Consider the following 24,952-nt stretch of genomic DNA (forward strand, 5'->3'; position numbering starts at 1 on the left):
CAGGGCACAGCGATATGATTGGATAGGCTGGGGCAGTGTGGTGGCAGATAGAATCCAGAGATCGGTCAGGGCACAGCGATATGATTGGATAGGCTGGGGCAGTGTGGTGGCAGATAGAATCCAGAGATCGGTCAGGGCACAGCGATATGATTGGATAGGCTGGGGCAGTGTGGTGGCAGATAGAATCCAGAGATTGGTCAGGGCACAGCGATATGATTGGATAGGCTGGGGCAGTGTGGTGGCAGATAGAATCCAAAGATCGGTCAGGGCATGGTCATAACAATCCAGGGAGCAAAGTGAGCCAGCAATGAGGAATCCTTATTACTGATAATGCAAGTTCTGATTACACCGGCACTGATACACGAGATACTGCAGAACAGCTATATAAGCTAACCCTAGCCAATAGGATGTAAGTTAGTGTCCTAATTATCTCTAAGGGGTCTATTCATCATCACTTAATTTTTACTGAAGTAGATACAAATGTTAATTTTCACCTGCTTTTGTAGAAATGAAGGATCGGGGCCATTCATTATAAAGGTAATGCAGGAGAGATCACTGATCTTGCCTGCTTACCTTTCAGCCCTAATCTGACCCTATACACTGGTATGGGGACATAAATGCATCAAGATCCAAATACTATATATTTTCGGAGCTTGACTGCAGGCGCATTTGCCATTTTTAGATGACGTTTGCTCTCTCGCCTTCCCAATGGGAAGGAGTCCTGGGTTGCGAAGAGGGTTACTTTCATATCCCTGTGCCCCTGTCCGGCTCCTTCCAACAGGCTCCGGGGCTTTGTGCACCTGTGTGATGACAGTGCTAATGCACCTGTGTGAACTGGGCGAGTCATAGATGCAGTGCAAGGTGTCACGACTACGGAAGTAGCGGTGAATGGGGATCACGGAGACAGATTATTTTCGGATCAGCTGTCTCTGCATCGGAGCAATGTTGAATTGCTCCAGTGATTTTGTATCCACCGCTGATACATCTACACACAGCCAGTTGGATACTTAATTGTCTCTTAATTTGCACTCACGGTACCGGAGAGAGCACGGAGATCTGGGAGCCTATCTGATATCTTCAGGAGAACTGCCCGAAAAGCAGCTGTGTAATCACTAAGCCTTGTCCATTACTAATCAATGGATGTATGTGACCGGAGAAGCCACAGATACTAATGGCAACAGATGGAAGGACACCTTTAAGACATAGCTTTGTGTCTGGACCAAGGAAGGTGCGTGCAAGTTTTCCTTTCATTGGATTAGGATTCCCTTAGAGCTACATGCAATCGGCTTGTGCTGCTCACAGTTGGGCCCATGTTACTTATGTGGGTGACATGACCAAAAACCATGTATGTTGTTCTTCCATGATAGAAACAATAAAGCCCCTCTGTCATCACTTGCTGGATTCTCACATTGGCCAAGCACTGCAACAACCTAACATATAACAGAGAGACCCAACTACTGCAGATTACTGCAGCAATCGCTCTACTCATTGATACCATGCCACGTGGTTGTATAAACGATGATCTAACCTATAAGGAGCTGATTGCACTTGACTCCTGGACTTTGGTGACAGTAACAGGTCCCCTTTGCTTGGGTGGTACAGAACACAGATGTTCACAGCAGTAGAACTTTTCTTGATGTCACAGAAGGTATACACTTTCACAGCATGCAGGCTGGGGCAAGTCTGCCCTGTAGTTTTTAGCCAATCAAGTTAAGTGCATGTGCCTGGCATGCACAAGGAATGCTCACCTTTAACATTGTCCCTAATGGACAGTGGGGAGTGGTCACTTCTCTGTGCCTGAGCCCACCTGCCATGCTAATTATTGCCCTGGTGCCAACACATTTGGATTGGGGGGGGGACGTTTCCTTCAAAACGTACTTACAGGATTCTGCTAGGTGGACTTATCTACCTCCTCTACACGAATCTGGGCTCCAGGACAAGGCCCACAAGATCCCCAGCCAGCATTCTCCTGGTCACAGAGGGGAAGCTATTTAGAGCTCCCTGAAACTAATTAGTTGGCTGCAGTAGCCAGCTCCCAATGCACCTCCTCATACTGCTTTCAGGCATGAGGCTACATGGGAGGACAGTTTGTTTTCTTGGAAGGGGTCTGGGGGTTCCAGCAGCCCACAGAGAGCTTTGGATTGTGGGTCCAGGGCACATCAAAACTATTAAAATACTGTACATTTTCCTAAACAAAGTGTTTATTAAAATTTAGTAAATCCATTCTTTATTTGAGTCTAAGCTGAAGTTCAGTTTTACTTCAGATTCTTGGCTGTTAGGATATAACGTTTTTTGCCATATAAATCATATTAATAGTAATGATATTAATAAGAGTAGTAATTCTAATAGTAATGATGATGATAATTTACTTATTATATTATATACTTTTTTTCAGCCACTAAGAAAACTCATTCTCCATTTAGATGTAACAAATAAAACCCTGGTTACTTCTCTCCACCCAACCATACTCCCACTGACTCACTCAGACCCACAACCATGCACCTACTGGTCTCCAAATACATCCACCAACAACCAACTACCCACACACTCCCTTCATGTACATCCACAAAACCACACACTAGACATCCTAAATATACCTTCACTAAACATACAAACAGACCTCCTCATCATACATTCATCAATGCCCAACCACCTAATGACTTCATCTATGCACACCATCCCAACCACTGACCCACTCCAGGTCCACACAACCACACACACTGACCTCTTATACATTAATTAACACCCAACCACACACTCATCCAATTAACCACTCCCGCATGTATACCCACCCAACTACAAACCTACCAAGCCACTCAACCACACCCACACACACCTACTCCCTCCATGTATAGTACACCCACCAGCCTCCTCCACATACATCCACCAACACCTAACCAGACAACTCCCTCCATGTACACCCACACATCCACCCACTCCCTCCCTGTCCACACATGGAGCTCCTCAGCATACATCCATTAACACCAAACCACTCAAACACTGGCCCCCTCCACACCCACTCAACAGACTCACCACAAACCCACTCACTGACCCACTCTAGACTTACACAACCACACACCCATCGGCCTCCTACACATACATCCACCAACCCAAACACACACCCACCAGCTCCCTCCGTGTACACACTCTACCAAGCTCCTTTATGCACATCCACCAACACCAAACCACTCCACACCCACTCAACAGTCCCCTCCATGCCCACTGGCTCCCTTTGCATACATCCACCAACACCCAACCACTTACCCACTGACCTGCTCCTTCCATGTACACCCACCAGCCACCTCCACACCCACCTCCACACTCCACAGTAGGTATGTGTGCGTGCACACATACCTACTAAGCTCTTCCACATACATCCACCACCACCAAACCTCTCCACTCCACCTCCACTCAACACCACAGTCACCAGCCCCCTCCACTGGCCCTCTTTACATACATCCACCAAAACGCAATCACACAAACACCCACCCACTCCCTCCCTCCATGTACACCCACCTCCACCATTATCCAAATCACACACCCACTCCATGTACACACACACCAAACTCCTCCGGATACATTCACCACCACCAAGCCACTCAACCACTGCCTCTTCCACTCAACACCACACTCACCAGCCGGCATTACAATCCCATTCCCCTCCTACATGTATACCAACCCAATAGCACACGCGCCAGCCTCCTCCACATAACACATCCACCAAACCACACACACCTACTCCCTCCACACCCACTTGCACTCTTTGCATACATCCACCAACACCCAACCACACACCCACTATTCTCTCTATGTATACCCACCCAACCACACACCCACCGGCCAACACAACCACAAACCCATCGGCCTCTGCGCATAATTCCACTCAATCAAACCCACACACCAACTCCCTCCATGATGTGCACCCAACCAACCACAGACCCACCAGCCTCGTCCACAAAACACCTAGCTTCACACCCACTCAATCCATGTAAACCCACACAAACACATATCCACACAATCACCAGCCTCCTACTCATACTTCTGCTAAACCACACAGTACCTCCTACAGGATGTAGTTAAGTGACCGGCGGCTGCAAGGCCGTCTGTCCCAATCCTGACGGCAGAATGCCAGCTAGGGAGGTTTAGGGTTAGGCACCCCCCCCAGGAGTTAGGTGCGGGGAGGGGGGGATAGGTTTAGGCACCCCTAGAGGGAGGTTAGGCACTAGGAGGGGAGGTTAGGCACCCCTAAGAGAGGGTTTTGGGGGCGGGAGAGGGGAGGGTTAGCTTTACTTACCTCCGCTGTCGGCTTTTCATCCTTTGGGGCTCACGTGGTCAGGATTTGAACCCCCCGGCATTACAATCCCATTCCCCTCCTACATGTATAACCACCCAATAGCACTTGCCAGCCTCCTCCACATACCACATCCACCAAACCACCCACTTCCTTCCTCTGTACAAACCCACCCACCAAGCTCCTCCACATTCATCCCCCAACAACAAACCACTCAACCACTGCCCCCGCCACACCCACTCAACACATTCACCAGCCCCCTCCACACCCAATGGCCCTCTTCACATATATCCACCAAGCCCTAACCACCCACCCGCTCCCCCCATGTACACTCATAAAATCACACATCCACTGGCCTCATACACATACAGTACTTCCACTCAACCACACACCCACTCGCTTCCTCCAGCCTGCTTAATGTACACCCACCCAGCAACAAACTCATCGGCCTCCTCCACATACATCCATCAACACCGACCCCCTCCATACCCACTCACCGTCCCCCTCCACACACACTAACCGTCACCCTCCACACACACTCAACAACCCACTCACCGGCCCCTTCCACACCCACTGGCCTTATTCACAACCACCTACCTGCCCCATGGAGCAAACCATTTATTTCCCTTACAGGCTGCAATCGTAATGTCGCATGTAGATTAGCTAATGGACGTCATGGCCCTAGGGAAATCCTCTAAGTAAATAATTATTTGTATTATTTGAAAGTTTGAAATACCACGGGATTAGGGTTTACATGGTCTATATAAACATATTAAATGCTTCAGGTTTCTTATTTAAATATCTTAAATATTTTATTTAATGTGCAATTTATCTCACTGTTTTACAGTTTTCCCATTCCAGTGACACTGAACAAACCCACTGCCCATGTAACCAATCTTAATCTGTGTCAAACAAATATTACACTCAAATACCACAAATAAAACTTAACTGAATAGATGAAAGTGTCTCCAGTGACATTAAACACATGAACAATAGGGGTCCTTACTGTGAGGGTCTTCATCAGTAAAGACACCACAACCGTTTCCACTCTCCAAACTGGTCATGTGTTTGGCCAGACTGTTGTCCATGTGCGCCATATACTGTATTTTCAATTGCCACAGAGAGTCCTTACCTTCAGAACGCATGGAATATAAATGACACTTGCTCCCTACTTTCTTTCTACAGCATCAGCTGAAAAACCTCCGACAGTCTGTGTTACTACTATGCACAGAGAGAAGACACGTCTGGTTCTCCTTACTCCATTGTAGCACACACAAATCCTCCTAACCTGTATATAATGAGGTAACTAGTGACACTAAGACAGCTCACATTATTCACTAAACACTCAAGGAATTGTCACATCATTGCTAAGAACTGAGAACATCCCACCATGAAGTTCATTATAGAACATTCCACCATTCTTTGACAATGTCTTTTTCTTATAATTATACCATAATGTTATGTTCCAATAAAAATAAAAAAAATAAAAAGAACATTCCACCATGAAGCTCATTATAGAACAATTCCACCATGAAGCTCATTATAGAACAATTCCACCATGAAGCTCATTATAGAACAATTCCACCATGAAGCTCATTATAGAACAATTCCACCATGAAGCTCATTGCCGCTTTTCCACATCCAGTTTAATGTTTTTATTTTGTTATGTTTAAATTTGGTCCAGTATTAAAAAAAGTTTATGAAGGAAAGGTCCAAAAGACACATCAGGTTTTAAGGCTGGGTCTTCCCGGTGTTCATCCACCACTTGCCGGACAGCGGTTGTGATTCAGAAAAGAAAGCCTGAAACTAGGGAAGATGATTGTACTCTTCATATCTGAAAGAAATGTAAGGCATCAGTTTGGTCATAGAAAGAGCAGTAATGTGCATTTCACTTATATTGTTAGGGAGAGCACGTTGATGCCTGATATAATGTAAGACTCGTATAGTGTAAAAAACATTCATGTCCCCCAGCCTGCCAGATTCAGCAAGGAGATATTCAGTCTGCCCCGAAGACACTGGGAGAGATACTCTGAGTACAGCTGCCTCCGTGTCACTGGGGGAGATACTCTGTGTACAGCTGCCTCTGTGTCACTGGGAGAGATACTCTGTGTACAGCTGCCTCCGTGTCACTGGGAGAGATACTCTGTGTACAGCTGCCTCCGTGTCACTGGGAGAGATACTCTGTGTACACAGCTGCCTCCGTGTCACTGGGAGAGATACTCTACATCCAGCTGCCTCCGTGTCACTGGGAGAGATACTCTACATCCAGCTGCCTCCGTGTCACTGGGAGAGATACTCTGTGTACACAGCTGCCTCTGTGTCACTGGGAGAGATACTCTGAGTACAGCTGCCTCCGTGTCACTGGGGGAGATACTCTGTGTACAGCTGCCTCCGTGTCACTGGGAGAGATACTCTACATCCAGCTGCCTCCGTGTCACTGGGGGAGATACTCTGTGTACAGCTGCCTCCGTGTCACTGGGGGAGATACTCTGTGTACAGCTGCCTCCGTGTCACTGGGAGAGATACTCTGTGTACACAGCTGCCTCCGTGTCACTGGGAGAGATACTCTGTGTACACAGCTGCCTCCGTGTCACTGGGAGAGATACTCTACATCCAGCTGCCTCCGTGTCACTGGGAGAGATACTCTGTGTACACAGCTGCCTCTGTGTCACTGGGAGAGATACTCTGAGTACAGCTGCCTCCGTGTCACTGGGGGAGATACTCTGTGTACAGCTGCCTCCGTGTCACTGGGAGAGATACTCTACATCCAGCTGCCTCCGTGTCACTGGGGGAGATACTCTGTGTACAGCTGCCTCCGTGTCACTGGGGGAGATACTCTGTGTACAGCTGCCTCCGTGTCACTGGGAGAGATACTCTGTGTACACAGCTGCCTCCGTGTCACTGGGAGAGATACTCTGTGTACACAGCTGCCTCCGTGTCACTGGGAGAGATACTCTACATCCAGCTGCCTCCGTGTCACTGGGAGAGATACTCTGTGTACACAGCTGCCTCTGTGTCACTGGGAGAGATACTCTGTGTACAGCTGCCTCCGTGTCACTGGGAGAGATACTCTGTGTACAGCTGCCTCTGTGTCACTGGGGGAGATGCTCTGTGTACAGCTGCCTCCGTGTCACTGGGAGAGATACTCTGTGTACACAGCTGCCTCCGTGTCACTGGGAGAGATACTCTACATCCAGCTGCCTCCGTGTCACTGGGAGAGATACTCTGTGTACAGCTGCCTCCGTGTCACTGGGAGAGATACTCTGTGTACACAGCTGCCTCTGTGTCACTGGGAGAGATACTCTGTGTACACAGCTGCCTCCGTGTCACTGGGAGAGATACTCTGTGTACACAGCTGCCTCCGTGTCACTGGGAGAGATACTCTGTGTACACAGCTGCCTCCGTGTCACTGGGAGAGATACTCTGTGTACAGCTGCCTCCGTGTCACTGGGAGAGATACTCTGTGTACAGCTGCCTCCGTGTCACTGGGAGAGATACTCTGTGTACAGCTGCCTCCGTGTCACTGGGGGAGATACTCTGTGTACAGCTGCCTCCGTGTCACTGGGGGAGATACTCTACATCCAGCTGCCTCTGTGTCACTGGGAGAGATACTCTGTGTACACAGCTGCCTCTGTGTCACTGGGAGAGATACTCTGTGTACAGCTGCCTCCGTGTCACTGGGAGAGATACTCTGTGTACAGCTGCCTCTGTGTCACTGGGGGAGATGCTCTGTGTACAGCTGCCTCCGTGTCACTGGGGGAGATACTCTGTGTACAGCTGCCTCCGTGTCACTGGGGGAGATACTCTACATCCAGCTGCCTCCGTGTCACTGGGAGAGATACTCTGTGTACAGCTGCCTCTGTGTCACTGGGAGAGATACTCTACATCCAGCTGCCTCCGTGTCACTGGGAGAGATACTCTGTGTACAGCTGCCTCCGTGTCACTGGGAGAGATACTCTGTGTACAGCTGCCTCCGTGTCACTGGGGGAGATACTCTGTGTACAGCTGCCTCCGTGTCACTGGGGGAGATACTCTACATCCAGCTGCCTCCGTGTCACTGGGAGAGATACTCTGTATACAGCTGCCTCCGTGTCACTGGGAGAGATACTCTGTGTACAGCTGCCTGGAGGTAGTTGTATGCAGAGTATCGCTTAGTGTCACCATGTAGCTGTAGTCAGAGTATCTCTCCCAGGGTCACTAGGCAGCTGTACTGAGTACAGCTGCCTCCATGTCACTGAGGGGCCTATTCATCATACCTAAACATTCTCAGGAGGTAATTAGGTTTAGGGAGTTCTACCTAACTACCAGAGGAATTCATCATTCCTCCTCCCCCTAACTATCTATTCCGGTACCTGTAATTTTTGCGATGACAGCTTTTCGGGAAATAGATAGCGTAGATAGAGATAACTAACTTACCGCAGCTGGAATCCGTGCTGCACATGCGCTGTTACATTCGTTAACCCAGCACATGCGCAGCACTGCCTACAGTTGCGGTCATTTTGTGTGTCCTCCCTCCGCTCACCTCCCCCCCGTCCCCGACTTACCTGCTCGCACAGAAGCCTCCGGCTCCGTCTGCTATGCTGACATGTGTTCTCCCAGCAGAACTCAGTAGTTTAGAAAAAAAAAAAAAAAACCTTTTCTTTTTTCTTCTAAACTTTGTGTTCTGCTGGGAGAACACATGTCAGCATAGCAGACGGAGCCAGAGGAGAGACCAGAGCGATGGAGGGAGACGCCGGGGGACGTGGAAGCAGGTAAGTGTTACCTACTATACGCCACCTCACAGTGGCGTATGGTAACACCATCAAATTCCGAAAATACATAATTTTCGGAATTTGATGAATACCATAATTTCCATATCCCCGTACTAATGTACTAATGTCCCCATACTAATGTATGGGGAGTGTGGAAATTAATGCAGGGGGACTTAGCAAGGAGATATCAGTGATATCTCCTGTGTTAATTAACGTTATTTTATTATTCATGAAGATACTTAAGGAAAATGTCCTTAAAAACCTTATTTTAGTGTGGATGAATAGGCCCCTGTGAGAGAGATTCTGAGTACAGCTGCATGGTGATGCTAGGAGAGATACTCTGAGTACAGCTGCATGGTGACGCTAGGAGAGATACTCTGAGTACAGCTGCATGGTGACGCTAGGAGAGATACTCTGAGTAAAGCTGCCACAGTAATACTGTCTCAGATCGGTAATGGTTACTCTTTCCCAGGCGTGCGCAAGCATGAGATGATTGTAACATTTTGATGTTCAGTTCCGCTGCTTCAATTTTTTTTAAAAAGTAACAATTATTAAATTTTTAAAAAAATGAAAAACCTTCGATATTAAAATAAGATTTCTTTAAAGAAAAAACATTTTGTTAATGTTATTGTCATCACGAGAACTGTGGAAATTCTTTTGTCAGACAAAATGTCTTAGTGGTGGCACTTTCTTTAATTGGCTCCTTAAAAAGCATTTTCAGAGCAGGGGCAATTGACAAACTCCTGACTGTATCTCAGTAAGCTGTGGGAAACTATCACTGGGCGAGCGATTGGGACAAATCAGAGAATTACAGTGTATTTCACGGACGAGTTGGTGTCCTATATGCACAGACCTAAGTGATCTAAAGAGGATCAACATAATCCCACACCAAGGTCTTTACAATATTCTATAGAAATTCCCCGAAGTGAGAAGGAGACAGTTGCTGAATACGTCCCCCCCCTCTGATTTACATGAAATGTCCTTATATGGAATTGAATGGTATTTACCCGTAAGTTTACTTCATGCACAATACTTACAGGATAGAATTCGCTCTATGACTTGCTGACATTTTCATAAATTACGTCGCTGATCCGAAACTGCTGTTGTTTTTTTTTCCACATTAACTGAACACATTGATGGATAAAAATAAATTGTTCCTGGGGGAAGAAAAAAAAAAAGAGAAATGTATTTATTTATTACCAGTTATTTATATAGCACACGCAGCAACAAATAGACTGAAAGAGATGTGATAGTACGTTCTGGGGTCTCATTCAGATCCTTTGTACATGAATCTGAATTAGTTTGTTTCCTTGGTAATAACACAAGTAATTTAATTTCCCCATTTCTAATAAAGCCCATTGGTCATCTCAGGAACTGTGGAATTTTATATAACATCATTGGGAGTCCGTCCCGCGCTGCTGGATCCCACTGTACATACTGTAGTGATGAGGAGTCGCCACCTGAAGTATCTACTATGGGGTCACCACCTGATGTAAGCTTTGGGGGGAGGAGAGGGGAAGAGGCAGGCAGGTGCAGGAGATAAAAAAAAATTATATATATATCTATATAGGCTGCACCCACATTGTACCCAACGCGTTTCCTCCCTATGGACTTCATCAGGGGTACAAATTTGGCATTGTGTTGTAATAAATCCATTATTGTAATCGATTATGACAATGGCACAAACGTGTGAACCACCAGCATCCCAGTCTGACGCTTGGATATTTTGGTTTAACGATCCATGTGTTAGTGGGGAGGCACCTGCTGAACAACTTGTATACCCTGAAGGGTGAATAACAGGGTACAGCCATCCTGCCCCCACTCTATGACAATGGAATGTGGAATGAAATTGATGTAAGAAAATAATTTTATCATGTGAAAATGATGTGCTAATTAGCATTTATATATATTTTTTAATAAAAAGAAATTTTCAAAAGAAAATATATCTAATGATTGGCCTTTGGGCCCCTTTTGGGTATTTTCTTTATTGAGAGGGTCTTATTTAGTATTATTTGGAACAATCCAGTATTAACATCAAAACGAACAGAGGATCCGGAGAGAAAAATATCAAGTTCACTACAGGAGTTATATTAAGGACTCTGGGCAATTTACGCCAATGTTCAAAGCCAATAGAGCCAGACTGATGAGGTTTCCTTCAACATGGACCCTTATAGGGTTTCATACTAAATTGCACCCTTGAAGTATTTTTTTGTATGTTTTCTTTTTGATTCTTACTAACAGGGAATCTACTATAAGGTGCAGCATTTGTATTGTAGGGTATTATTATATATATATTAAATATTTCAAGTGCAAGATGTGCAAAAAACGGTAAAGTGCCAAATGCTTAATATGTCTACTATGAGATTTCTCTTTTAAATATCTGAATTCTTGATATATGTATGTTTTTATGTCTTCTCCATTTCAATTTTATTTTTAGCTTAAATAACATTTTTGTAATTTTCTGTGTGTATATATAAGGTATTTGCCTTTTCAATTTTAAAATAAGGTTCATGCTCAGTACATACATGGAGGTGTAGGTTTCACAGCATTAATTTGCACAATTGCACTGACAGTTTATCAATATTTCATATTTACATCACGGTTGTATATTATATAATTTATTAATTGCACAGATAATATTTTCTATTTTTTTTTTATTTTTCTTGGACACTGTTTTTACTTATTTATTGATTAGATGTGTATATATAGCAAATCAATCAAACACCTATTAATTATATAACTTACATTTAAGCACTGCTGTCGCTATATACCAAGTCTACTTTCATATATATATCTATATACACACACACACACACACTGTATATATATATATATATATATATATATATATATATATATATATAGAGTAGAGTAGCACAGGCCCGGCACTCAAATTCCAAATATAAAGTAGGTGCCCTCCGCAATGGTATCAAAATAAAGTCATGAGGGAGCGGCGGCACTCAGCAATAACAAGCACAATAAAGAAGGGTTACATAAACCTCTGTATTCAGTGAATACAGAGGTTTATGTAACCCTTCTTTATTGTGCTTGTTATTGCTGAGTGCCGCCGCTCCCTCATGACTTTATATATATATATATATATATATAAAATTAGTAGAAATATATTACTGCACTCACATCCAAAGATAAGTGGGTGCTCCACTAAGGAGATAAACAGAAGGTGCTCCAATTAAATATCCATAGTTTAGGCTTATTACAGCCAAAGAGGGCACTCGCCGCAATTAATGAAAAATAGTCCAAAAGATATTTTAATGTAAAAAGTACACATCACCAAATCCATGTAGTAGTCAATGTTTCGACCCCTTGAGGGTCTTTGTCAAGACAGGTCACCATGTGTCAACCATCCAGCTTGCTGATCATGCCCTGGTCAGCAAGCTCTTTGCGGTGAGTGCCCTCTTTGGCTGTAATAAGCCTAAACTATGGATATATATATATATATATATATATATATATATATATTTTAAAATAAAAAACAAAAGGCGCATCCTAGTGCAATAAAATTCAACAATCACCAGTTTTGACACAATGTGTAAGGTAAAAAAATAAAGTATATTTATAATTATATATAATTCCAGATTTCATTTAAGAGATCCCAGTGACAAGGTTACTTATCTTTTAATTATGGCTCCATAAAACATCACATGAAAAACAAACAATAGCACATAGTGTAAATCAGGCTTACAAATATTAACTAGTAAACATATGATAAGCATATATAGCTTTAAAAATTGTATAAGCATTATCTGAAAAATAACCCTGAGTAAGTCTGATGGATAAGACGGCTCTCTCTAGACAAAACGCATTGGGTATATGCTGGTTGGCCATCTCAATTTTTCAGATAAGCACCTATTTCATAAAAAATTATGTTTACTAGTTAATATTTGTACATTGATTTACACTATCTGCTATTGTTTGTTTTTCATATAGAGATGTTGTATGGAGCCATAATTAAAAGACAAATATTCTTGTCGCTGGGATCTTTTGTGGGATTATTCTGGATGGTCAGATAAGCCGTAATAACTTATTTTGTGGTACAGGTTCACTTTACACATTTTTTCACTATTGGTGATTATTGAATATTAGTGCACCAGGAGGTGCCTTTATTTATTGTGTTTTTCAGAATTTTAGGAGTTGATGTGATTTCTAACTAGGAGGTTACACATGGATTATCCTGTGCACTTAATTTAATTTACTTTTTTGGACACTGTTTTTAATAAATTTTATTAATAAATGTGGGTTTAATATACATTAATTGATCACTAAATAGTTATACATTATATATATATATATATATATACATACATACATACACATACACGCATATATACTATATATACACACACACGCACATATTTTTGCAAATGACAGCCGCATTCACATCCTCAATTTGCTCCATAGAGGTGCTCCACTAAAAACAAAAACAATACAATAAACAATCCTTGCGCCGACACTTTTCCAATGGACTGTTCGAATAATTTCCAATGAAGGACAAAAACTTGGAAGTAACCAAATCTTCTTATCAATACGTGTGTTGAAATTCCATTAGCACATGCAAATGAAACACATGATATTGGGTATTAGCAATCATTCAAATAAACTGCTTATAGATGACACCTCTGAACAGAAACCATATAGGAAACCCCTCAAACCGATATCCTCAGGTGTCAGATGGAAAAATTCACACCTCATGTATTGTGAGAATATATAGATGTGAGTGCTCACATTAGTGTTACCTAAAAGAAATATAGGTGAATCCCTTCAAGGTTTCTTTGACCCATATGAATAGATGGAATCAGGCAAAGTGCTTACATAAAAGCTTACTTGAGGCAAATATATGATGGACCTATAAAGGTTTCTTTCTCCCTTTTCAAGGATGCCCACATGAAAAAAGAAGAAACTGGGTGGGGGATGCTGTTCAGTGATGCCTAGTTATTGTGCTCCACTAAGTTAACCAAATATTGGTTCCAAATAATATCCAGTGGCTATAATATATATATATATATATATATATATATCACAAATAGATACTTGAGGGCGCTAATACATAATAAAGTAATCCAACTCAATTAGATTTGCATATGAAATAATCCTTAGTATAACGATCAAGATTCATTCATTAGAAGTTATATAATTTCTTTATTCAGTTCGTAAATTTTTCTTCAAAATCTCGAAATGGAATGTCATGTAAATACACTCGCTCACGAGAAAGTCACCCAAGAAAAAATGGCCAAATGGCCTCTCATTAGTACATTCAAAAAATATACATCTATATCGATAAAATACATATATTTGCACAATTGCTTACATTTAATACATGATGTCAAAAATCCCACCTTTATATAGAGCAGATGTTTTCCATCAACACCCTTACGGATATGAGCTCACTGGTGGTAAGCCCCACAGATAGCAGAAGGGACGATATCACTACCCTACGTGTTTCATCCCATAGATTGAACTTCCTCAGGGGTACAATCAAACATCAAAAGGTTTTGACAATTGAAGGCAAAAAAAAAATTTGCGGGTGTATTTTCAGGACATTACATTTCGAGATTTGTCTAATATAATTTCTCCATTCAGTTCGTAAATGTTTCTTTATAACTTCTAATGAATCATCTTGATCGTTGTACTAAGGATTATTTCATATGCAAATCTAATTAAGGGAGCTAATACATAATAAAGTAATCTAGCTCAAGTATCTTTTTGTGTCATTGTATTTTTTGGAATCCACTAACAGGGATTTCATTAGAGGTGCTGCTTCCACTTTTTAGTGCAAGACAAAGGATAATTTGTTTTGTGTATATACATATATATATATATATATATATAATTTATTTTTAGAAGAGAAACAAGGGGCACCACTCATATTGCATTAACTGTGGAATTGCTAATATACAAAGAAACCATTCTGCTGTTTGTACTAGAAATCTGTGTAATAAGTGCCCATAAATAAATCAGTGTATTCTTTTACTGTCTCTTAAGGCGTATATCCACTACACCAGTGTAGAAAGACTGTAGGATTAAAACATCATAATCGTTCATCATACTGTGCAGTGGATAATGTGCCCATACTGAGCGATATGTCATTCAGTGCAGGCTCTCTCCCTCATCCCCGAGCATGCACAACCTGGCGATCTCGTTAGGGTGGCCTGCATGTCCAGGCGATGGCAGATGCCGACAACGACCAGTGGGAGTGCGCATCGCTAATCGTTGCTGACATAATTACTGCACAATTAATGAACAATTGATGATGTCCTCATCGTTCAACAGTTAATTTTAATCATGTAGTGGATATGCTCCTATATTTCTGATACAATCTACAGTGATACCTTAAAAATGTAAATGATAAAATAAATTGTTCATGTAGTTTGAACATTCTAATAATGTCTGTACTGCCTCGTCTGTGCCACCAATCGCAATAGGACACCTTCTCTTTCTAGGTTTATGAGAATATGAGGCAGCAACAACAACAAAAATAAATCAGTAAAAAAAATGATTCCCTTGGGACAATCCTACACCTACACCAATGTCAGAAGAATAACCAGACAGGAACACTAGAGACCAGACATTAAGCCTAATACTCTGGCAACCATCTCTTACCAGAAGCCAGTTTAAATAGGTACAGTGATTCAAAACTTACTGCCCCTATGATGTCACATTACTGCAAGCATAAGGTACAGGTCGAGCTACACATCCACAGCTACAGGTGGACACCGACCAGGTGACCCAGCAGATGGTGGGGACAAATAGGAAGAGCCAGTGGACCATAGACCTAGGAGATAACTGCTCTGAACCTGCTATAGACTTGCCAGACATCATGAAAACTGCATGGCCTTGAATGTCAAGACCATCTTCAGCAGGACCTTAAAACAGAACCGAAAAGACATCCATCTGCAAGCCAATAGACACCTTACCAGACTATTACATTTGGGCCCTTCTATGGGAGAAAAACACCCTCTGCTGGGTATCAAGCAACAGTGCCAGAAGGACCCATCTCTACTTTTGAAACAGAATAAAATTCTAATAATTGCTAATCTACTGGTGGCACTCTACTATCTGAGCTTGGAAAAGATTTGGGACTGTGACTTGATCAAGAGATCATCACAGTAGGTTGATGACCATTACTCTTTGGAACCTCAGCAATGACAGCCATACTCTTTGTCAATAGCTGATGAGCTGTCACCAAACTTAAAAGCACAAAACTGGAATTAAAGGAACCAAGCCACAAATCTGGGAGGACATTGGTGACCCCCAAGATTGAAACATGCAATAATGCATCCTTCACATTCTTGGATGCCATAATTTTCCCTGTTACATGCTGTTGAGGACATCTCAACTATTCAATCTTGTACTTGTCCATCCTCATCAGGTATAAAATATAATTTCTTTAGCTTCTGGAACAAAAATAGGTTGGAACAAAATCCCTGTACTACTCTCACAAGAACTTGGAGAGGGAAGTCACTTACCTGACGCTATTGCACCAGATGGTGTGGTAGCAATGCAGGAGCCCCATCACAACTTTCACTATTATTAAAGGGCTTCCCCACCCACCTTGAAAAGCTTTCCAATGTTGGGAGGAGGAAGCGCAAAGGGGAGGTTCCGAGAACAGTGCCTACACAGGTTAGTAGATAGCCTAGCAAGGCTTTTTGTTTCCAAGTGACCATCGCAGTGGTAAATTCAGAAGGGAGAAAATGACTGAAATTACAAGATGGCTAGATACTAGCAGGAAAGCACCCTGGTCCTGTGTGTACGCTCAGAAAACAGAGTTCTAGGATGGGGATGTAGAAGAGGGAGGGAGTCCTAATGGCTAATGGATACTCTGTATTCTCTCTGTCCAGTATCCCTCAAATGGATGAATGAGAAATAGTATACGACAGTCACATGCAGCCATTGTACCCCTGAATTACCAGCCGTCCTCATCTACACTGAAAGCTCATTCACAGCAATTTGCACATTCCAAGGGATATAAATCTATTTACTAATCACATCACTGATTGCCCGAGACATCTTTCTTGGTGCATACATTGAATGTTAGCATGTTATGGATACTTTGTACAGTAGGTCTCAGTTGTTGGCCTGAAACACTGATCCTGAAATAAACTCATTAATCTTCTGCCAGTTCTTCTCCTGGATATTTGTGCACCAGACGTTTCCGTTCATTGAGTGTGTGACTCCCATATTAGGCTTTGTGTTGAAAAACATAATTACATTTCAGTAAATATTAAATGTTTTAAAGTAGCCCAGATCCCAGGTCAGCCTGCCAGTTGTACTTGTGGTTCTGCTTCCTTTATAACATCCGAGAGGCTAACAATCAGTGGACAAGAATTCGGGTGTGTGTGATTAGTGACAGCTGTATCTATAATAGTATAGAAAACAAATATTTTACCCTAATACAATTGTATAATGAACATACATGGTATACTCACCTCTGTCTGTACCATAGACATCCTGTAAGAGCGGAGTTCACCCACAAGACCTAAAACATCTACATATTCATGATCGCGAATGTGCTGCATCAGCCGATCCAGAGCTATAAAGGTTCCAGTCCGCCCAACACCAGCACTGAAACACACAAAGGCAAAGTATGATCAATGTCTTGCAGTCAGCACTCTCAGGGGTATATTTAGGAAGCGGTCATGTTCAGAAGACATTAATGTCCAGCAGTCAGCACTCTCAGGGGTATATTTAGGAAGCGGTCATGTTCAGAAGACATTAATGTCCAGCAGTCAGCACTCTCAGGGGTATATTTAGGAAGCGGTCATGTTCAGAAGACATTAATGTCCTGCAGTCAGCACTCTCAGGGGTATATTTAGGAAGCGGTCATGTTCAGAAGACATTAATGTCCAGCAGTCAGCACTCTCAGGGGTATATTTAGGAAGCGGTCATGTTCAGAAGACATTAATGTCCAGCAGTCAGCACTCTCAGGGGTATATTTAGGAAGCGGTCATGTTCAGAAGACATTAATGTCCTGCAGTCAGCACTCTCAGGGGTATATTTAGGAAGAGGCCATGTTAAGAAGACATTAATGTCCTGCAGTCAGCACTCTCAGGGGTATATTTAGGAAGAGGCCATGTTCGGAAGACAATGTCCTGCAGTCAGCAATCTCAGGGGTATATTTAGGAAGCGGTCATGTTCAGAAGACATTAATGTCCTGCAGTCAGCAATCTCAGGGGTATATTTAGGAAGAGGCCATGTTCAGAAGACATTAATGTCCTGCAGGTCAGCAATCTCAGGGGTATATTTAGGAAGCGGCCATGTTCGGAAGACAATGTCCTGCAGTCAGCAATCTCAGGGGTATATTTAGGAAGCGGTCATGTTCAGAAGACATTAATGTCCTGCAGTCAGCACTCTCAGGGGTATATTTAGGAAGAGGCCATGTTAAGAAGACATTAATGTCCTGCAGTCAGCACTCTCAGGGGTATATTTAGGAAGCAGCCATGTTCGGAAGACAATGTCCTGCAGTCAGTAATCTCAGGGGTATATTTAGGAAGCGGTCATGTTCAGAAGACATTAATGTCCTGCAGTCAGCAATCTCAGGGGTATATTTAGGAAGAGGCCATGTTCAGAAGACATTAATGTCCTGCAGTCAGCAATCTCAGGGGTATATTTAGGAAGCAGCCATGTTCGGAAGACAATGTCCTGCAGTCAGCAATCTCAGGGGTATATTTAGGAAGCGGTCATGTTCAGAAGACATTAATGTCCTGCAGTCAGCAATCTCAGGGGTATATTTAGGAAGAGGCCATGTTCGGAAGACATTAATGTCCTGCAGTCAGCACTCTCAGGGGTATATTTAGGAAGCAGCCATGTTCAGAAGACAATGTCCTGCAGTCAGCAATCTCAGGGGTATATTTAGGAAGAGGCCATGTTTGGAAGACATTAATGTCCTGCAGTCAGCAATCTCAGGGGTATATTTAGGAAGCGGTCATGTTCAGAAGACAATGTCCTGCAGTCAGCACTCTCTGGGGTATATTTAGGAAGCGGTCATGTTCGGAAGACTCAGCTTCCCAGTTGCTTTACACTTAGTATTCTTTTTCTTTAAAATTTTCAGGATTAACCCACGAGAAGCTTCCGCTTAATAAATATACTATTTAGGTGTCTATTTACTAAACCTTGGATGGAGATAAATTACCAGCCAATCAGCTCCCAACTGCCATGTCACAGACTATGTTTGAAAAATGACAGGAGTTGGTTGGTTGGTACTTTATCTCCATCCAAGGCTTAGTAAATGACCTCTTAGTCTCAGTAATCCAAATAATGGACAATGTAAGAGGTGAATCTTAAGGGGGAATTCAATTAGCCATGATAACCCATTTACAGGGGAGTTTTAAGAGAGGAGGGGGCCTGTGTGCAGCCTCCGGGCGGGCCCCCTCCTCTCTGGCAAGCAGTAGACACTGGCTTTGTTCCCAGACCACACCAATCTTTTGTTCATCTTGAACAGGTAGGATGGTCTCCAGCATTTCTTATTTCTCCTTTACTTATCCTGTGCAAGCTCCAAGAAATACTTTTGTGTTTGTTCCCAGGGGGACAGGATTACTGCGCAGGAGCAAATCACCTGGAAAATGGCAGCACCAGCCAACGCGGACCCCGGAGAGGTGAGTATAATAATATAATAGGTGCAGGGTGTACGGTGTGGGCCCTCCCTGACCCAGCTGCCCGTGTGCACCGTACACCCTGCACCCATTATAGATACACAGGACCCCGGAGAGGTGAGACAGGTGAATGGGGGTGCTGTATGGATGGGACAGGTATATGGGGGTGCTGTGTGGATGGGACAGGTATATGGGGGAGCTGTATGGATGGGACAGGTATATGGGGGTGCTGTATGGATGGGACAGGTATATGGGGGTGCTGTATGGATGGGACAGGTATATAGGGGTGCTGTATGGATGGGACAGGTATATGGGGGTGCTGTATGGATGGAACAGGTATATGGGGGAGCTGTATGGATGGGACAGGTATATGGGGGAGCTGTATGGATGGGACAGGTATATGGGGGAGCTGTATGGATGGGACAGGTATATGGGGGTGCTGTATGGATGGGACAGGTATATGGGGGGTGCTTTATGGATGGGACAGGTATATGGGGGGTGCTGTATGGATGGGACAGGTATATGAGGTGCTGTATGGATGGGACAGGTATATCAGGTGCTGTATGCATGGGAAAGGTATATGGGGGTGCTGTATGCATGGGACAGGTATATGGGGGCGCTGTATGGATGGGACAGGTATATGGGGGCGCTGTATGGATGGGAGAGGTATATGGGGGTGCTGTATGGATGGGACAGGTATATGGGGGAGCTGTATGGATGGGACAGGTATATGGGGGAGCTGTATGGATGGGACAGGTATATGGGGGTGCTGTATGCATGGGACAGGTATAAGGGGGTGCTGTATGGATGGGACAGGTATATGGGGGTGCTTTATGGATGGGACAGGTATATGGGGGGTGCTGTATGGATGGGACAGGTATATGAGGTGCTGTATGCATGGGACAGGTATATGGGGGCGCTGTATGCATGGGACAGGTATATGGGGGCGCTGTATGGATGGGACAGGTATATGAGGGGTGCTGTATGGATGGGACAGGTATATGAGGGGTGCTGTATGGATGGGACAGGTATATGGGGGCGCTGTATGCATGGGACAGGTATATGGGGGTGCTGTATGCATGGGACAGGTATATGGGGGCGCTGTATGCATGGGACAGGTATATGGGGGTGCTGTATGCATGGGACAGGTATATGGGGGCGCTGTATGCATGGGACAGGTATATGGGGGCGCTGTATGCATGGGACAGGTATATGGGGGTGCTGTATGCATGGGACAGGTATATGGGGGTGCTGTATGCATGGGACAGGTGTTTATAGGCTTGCAGGTGGGCATTACAGATTTTTTTTAAATGTTTAAAAGTGACAAAATCCAAATCGAATTATTGGCATTACTATGCATCTATATTTAGCTAGAGCATTCATTTGCTGAAAAACACTTTTTTCTATTATTTTTTCAAAATGCAAAAATCAGCCATTTGACATCTTCTAAGAGCCAAAAATACACTTCTATAATCTTATCCCAAAAAACTTTTACATTTTTTGGGGTACTGGCTGATTTCTCATTTTTCCACACACAACGCAGCTAACATCATATAAAATGACTGCGTGACCACTGCGATACGGCACTGCTGCGATACGTCACCGCTGGGATACGGCACCAGTGCGATACGGCACCGCTGCGATAAGTCACTAGTGCGATACGGCACCGCTGGGATAAGTCACTAGTGCGATACGGCACCACTGCGATACGTATTTCAGAACTGAATTGCACATTATACGCATAGACGCGATAAGTGGTTTGATTCAAGCCACAGTAAACAAAGATTTTACCTAGGCTAAATTGAATTTGCCCCTTTCTATGTACAAAATTAAAAGTAAAATTGTCTATGGACCATTTAGTGGTAAATGTATATATTTTTCCTATATACAGTATATGGCTGTATACATTATATACAGCGTAAAAAGAAACAAATACAAAGATTCCACCTAAAAAATATTTAATCGGAACATTCTATTTTTAACACACAGATTGTACAATTACTCTCATCGCCTAGAAGGTATATAAAGAGGATACCGAACTAATAATCAGCTCTTTTGCCCATTCAATGTCTGCTGGTCTCCCGGGGGTGCCTAATGTGACCACTGAGTGAACACTGTACCACCGTGATTTAGAAATTACTAGACATATATATAGGAAAATCACACAGGCATTTAAATACAAATAAGTAACTACTAACTAACAACATAGAAACACCCTATTATAAAGGGGCTATAGGTACCATTTCTCAGGAGCGCCTCGAGGCCATCAAGTTCACTCCTCTACCAGCCACCATACTCTGCTGATTATGTGCTGTGACCAGAGACTCACAAGTGACTGTGCAGGTAATGTGACTGTATATAGGGGACACACTGCACGCTGATGTATGCTGCACTATACTCTGCTGATTATGTGCTGTGACCAGAGACTCACAAGTGACTGTGCTGGTAATGTGACTGTGTATAGGGACACACTGCACACTGATGTATGCTGCACTATACTCTGCTGATTATGTGCTGTATCCAGAGACTCACAAGTGACTGTGCAGGTAATGTGACTGTGTATAGGGGGCACACTGCACGCTGATGTATGCTGCACTATACTCTGCTGATTATGTGCTGTATCCAGAGACTCACAAGTGACTGTGCTGGTAATGTGACTGTGTATAGGGGGCACACTGCACGCTGATGTATGCTGCACTATACTCTGCTGATTATGTGCTGTGACCAGAGACTCACAAGTGGCTGTGCTGGTAATGTGACTGTGTATAGGGACACACTGCACACTGATGTATGCTGCACTATACTCTGCTGATTATGTGCTGTATCCAGAGACTCACAAGTGACTGTGCAGGTAATGTGACTGTGTATAGGGGGCACACTGCACGCTGATGTATGCTGCACTATACTCTGCTGATTATGTGCTGTGACCAGAGACTCACAAGTGGCTGTGCTGGTAATGTGACTGTGTATAGGGACACACTGCACACTGATGTATGCTGCACTATACTCTGCTGATTATGTGCTGAGACCAGAGACTCACAAGTGACTGTGCAGGTAATGTGACTGTATATAGGGGACACACTACACGCTGATGTATGCTGCACTATACTCTGCTGATTACAGTGACTGTGTCCAGAGACTCACAAGTGACTGTGCTGGTAATGTGACTGTGTATAGGGGACACACTGCACGCTGATGTATGCTGCACTATACTCTGCTGATTATGTGCTGTATCCAGAGACTCACAAGTGACTGTGCAGGTAATGTGACTGTGTATAGGGGGCACACTGCACGCTGATGTATGCTGCACTATACTCTGCTGATTATGTGCTGTGACCAGAGACTCACAAGTGGCTGTGCTGGTAATGTGACTGTGTATAGGGACACACTGCACACTGATGTATGCTGCACTATACTCTGCTGATTATGTGCTGAGACCAGAGACTCACAAGTGACTGTGCAGGTAATGTGACTGTATATAGGGGACACACTACACGCTGATGTATGCTGCACTATACTCTGCTGATTACAGTGACTGTGTCCAGAGACTCACAAGTGGCTGTGCTGGTAATGTGACTGTATATAGGGGACACACTACACGCTGATGTATGCTGCGCTATACTATGCTGATTACAGTGACTGTGTCCAGAGACTCACAAGTGGCTGTGCTGGTAATGTGACTGTGTATAGGGGGCACACTGCACGCTGATGTATGCTGCACTATACTCTGCTGATTAAGTGGCTGTGTGTAAAAAAAATGACAACTTATCTTTCGGTGCTGTACCCCACTTTGTATACAGACACCGTGACTGCTTGGGCTGTACCCCAGTGCGTATACAAGTACTGTGATTCTGCAGGCCATAGTCCACTGTGTATACAAACACCATGGTTCCTTACGCCTTAGCCTTCTGTGTATACAAGCACCGTGACTCCTTGGGCCTTAGCCCTGTGTATACAAACACCATGACTCATTGGGCCTTAACCCTGTGTATACAAGCACCATGGTTCCTTGGGCATTAGCCCTCTGTGTATACAAGCACCGTGACTCCTTGGGCATTAGCCCTCTGTGTATACAAGCACTGTGACTCCTTGGGCCTTAGCCTTCTGTGTATACAAGCACCGTGACTCCTTGGGCCTTAGCCTTCTGTGTATACAAGCACCGTGACTCCTTGGGCCTTAGCCTTCTGTGTATACAAGCACCGTGACTCCTTGGGCATTAGCCTTCTGTGTATACAAACACAGTGACTCCTTGGGCATTAGCCTTCTGTGTATACAAGCACCGTGACTCCTTGGGCCTTAGCCTTCTGTGTATACAAGCACCGTGACTCCTTGGGCATTAGCCTTCTGTGTATACAAACACAGTGACTCCTTGGGCATTAGCCTTCTGTGTATACAAGCACCGTGACTCCTTGGGCCTTAGCCCTGTGTATACAAGCACCGTGACTCCTTGGGCATTAGCCTTCTGTGTATACAAACACCATGACTCATTGGGCCTTAACCCTGTGTATACAAGCACCATGGTTCCTTGGGCATTAGCCCTCTGTGTATACAAGCACCGTGACTCCTTGGGCCTTAGCCTTCTGTGTATACAAGCAGGGTTGCAACCAGGGGGGCTAGAGGTGCACGTGCACCGGATTTGCGGGGGTGCCGAAGGGCTGACTCAGCCCCCGCAGTGGCTTGGGGGCACAGAGGCATGTGGGCTGCAGATTCCATGCGGACTAGCCATCCGCATGGAATCTGCTGAAATCAGCCCTCAAAAATGTCCGCCGCTGCCTAGAAGGAGACAGATGCTAGAGTTCTACTGGACCTCTAGTGTTTGTTAGGCCAGCACATAGCATTCCCGGAAGTGCTGGCGCTGCCGGGAGAAGAAGCAGAAAGCTGCATCTCTCCCGTGAAACCCCAAACAACAAGCGTAAAACCCCTGGCAACGAGATTGGAACACCTGACAACAAGCGTGGAACCCCTGCCAACGAGTGTGGAACCCCTGCCAACGAGTGTGGAACCCAGAGCATGACACCCCTGGCAACGAGCAGGTAATTTAAGTCTTACTGTGGGGCAAAAAATAGTGTCAGGGGCAAATATGTAAGTGGCACTTTGGTAATAGGCATTACAGTGTGTGGCATAATGTGTAATGGGCATTATGATGTGTGGAATAATGTAAGTCACTATACCATGGACGTCTGACTAGTGCACTGCCTTATGGAGGAGCAAGGACAAAATCCAGGTACACAAAGGGACAGGGCACAAAATTACTGCCTTGCCCCGGGTGATAGATATCCTAGTTTTGGCCCTGATGCAAGCAC

The 24,952-nt window shown here is 44.1% G+C and overlaps 1 protein-coding gene across 4 annotated transcripts in view; it reads right to left on the minus strand.

Annotated features, from left to right (window-relative positions):
- Positions 1-5,083: 5,083 nt before the first annotated feature.
- PTPRO (protein tyrosine phosphatase receptor type O) overlaps positions 5,084-24,952 on the minus strand; it is a 640,592-nt gene continuing 620,723 nt past the window's right edge. For all 4 annotated transcript variants that reach the window (XM_088461537.1, XM_088461535.1, XM_088461536.1 and 1 more), the window contains 3 exons: positions 17,487-17,622; positions 10,080-10,199; positions 5,084-6,125 (listed from right to left, as the gene is read on the minus strand). In XM_088461537.1, coding sequence (XP_088317663.1) covers positions 10,095-10,199; positions 17,487-17,622 — 241 coding nt within the window. In that variant the 3' untranslated portion in view covers positions 5,084-6,125; positions 10,080-10,094. The remainder of the gene's footprint in view (positions 6,126-10,079; positions 10,200-17,486; positions 17,623-24,952) is intronic.

Source organism: Taudactylus pleione, unplaced genomic scaffold (assembly GCF_031769625.1).
Source record: "Taudactylus pleione unplaced genomic scaffold, aTauple2 ptg001061l, whole genome shotgun sequence".
In the NCBI taxonomy this organism is placed as follows: domain Eukaryota; kingdom Metazoa; phylum Chordata; class Amphibia; order Anura; family Myobatrachidae; genus Taudactylus; species Taudactylus pleione.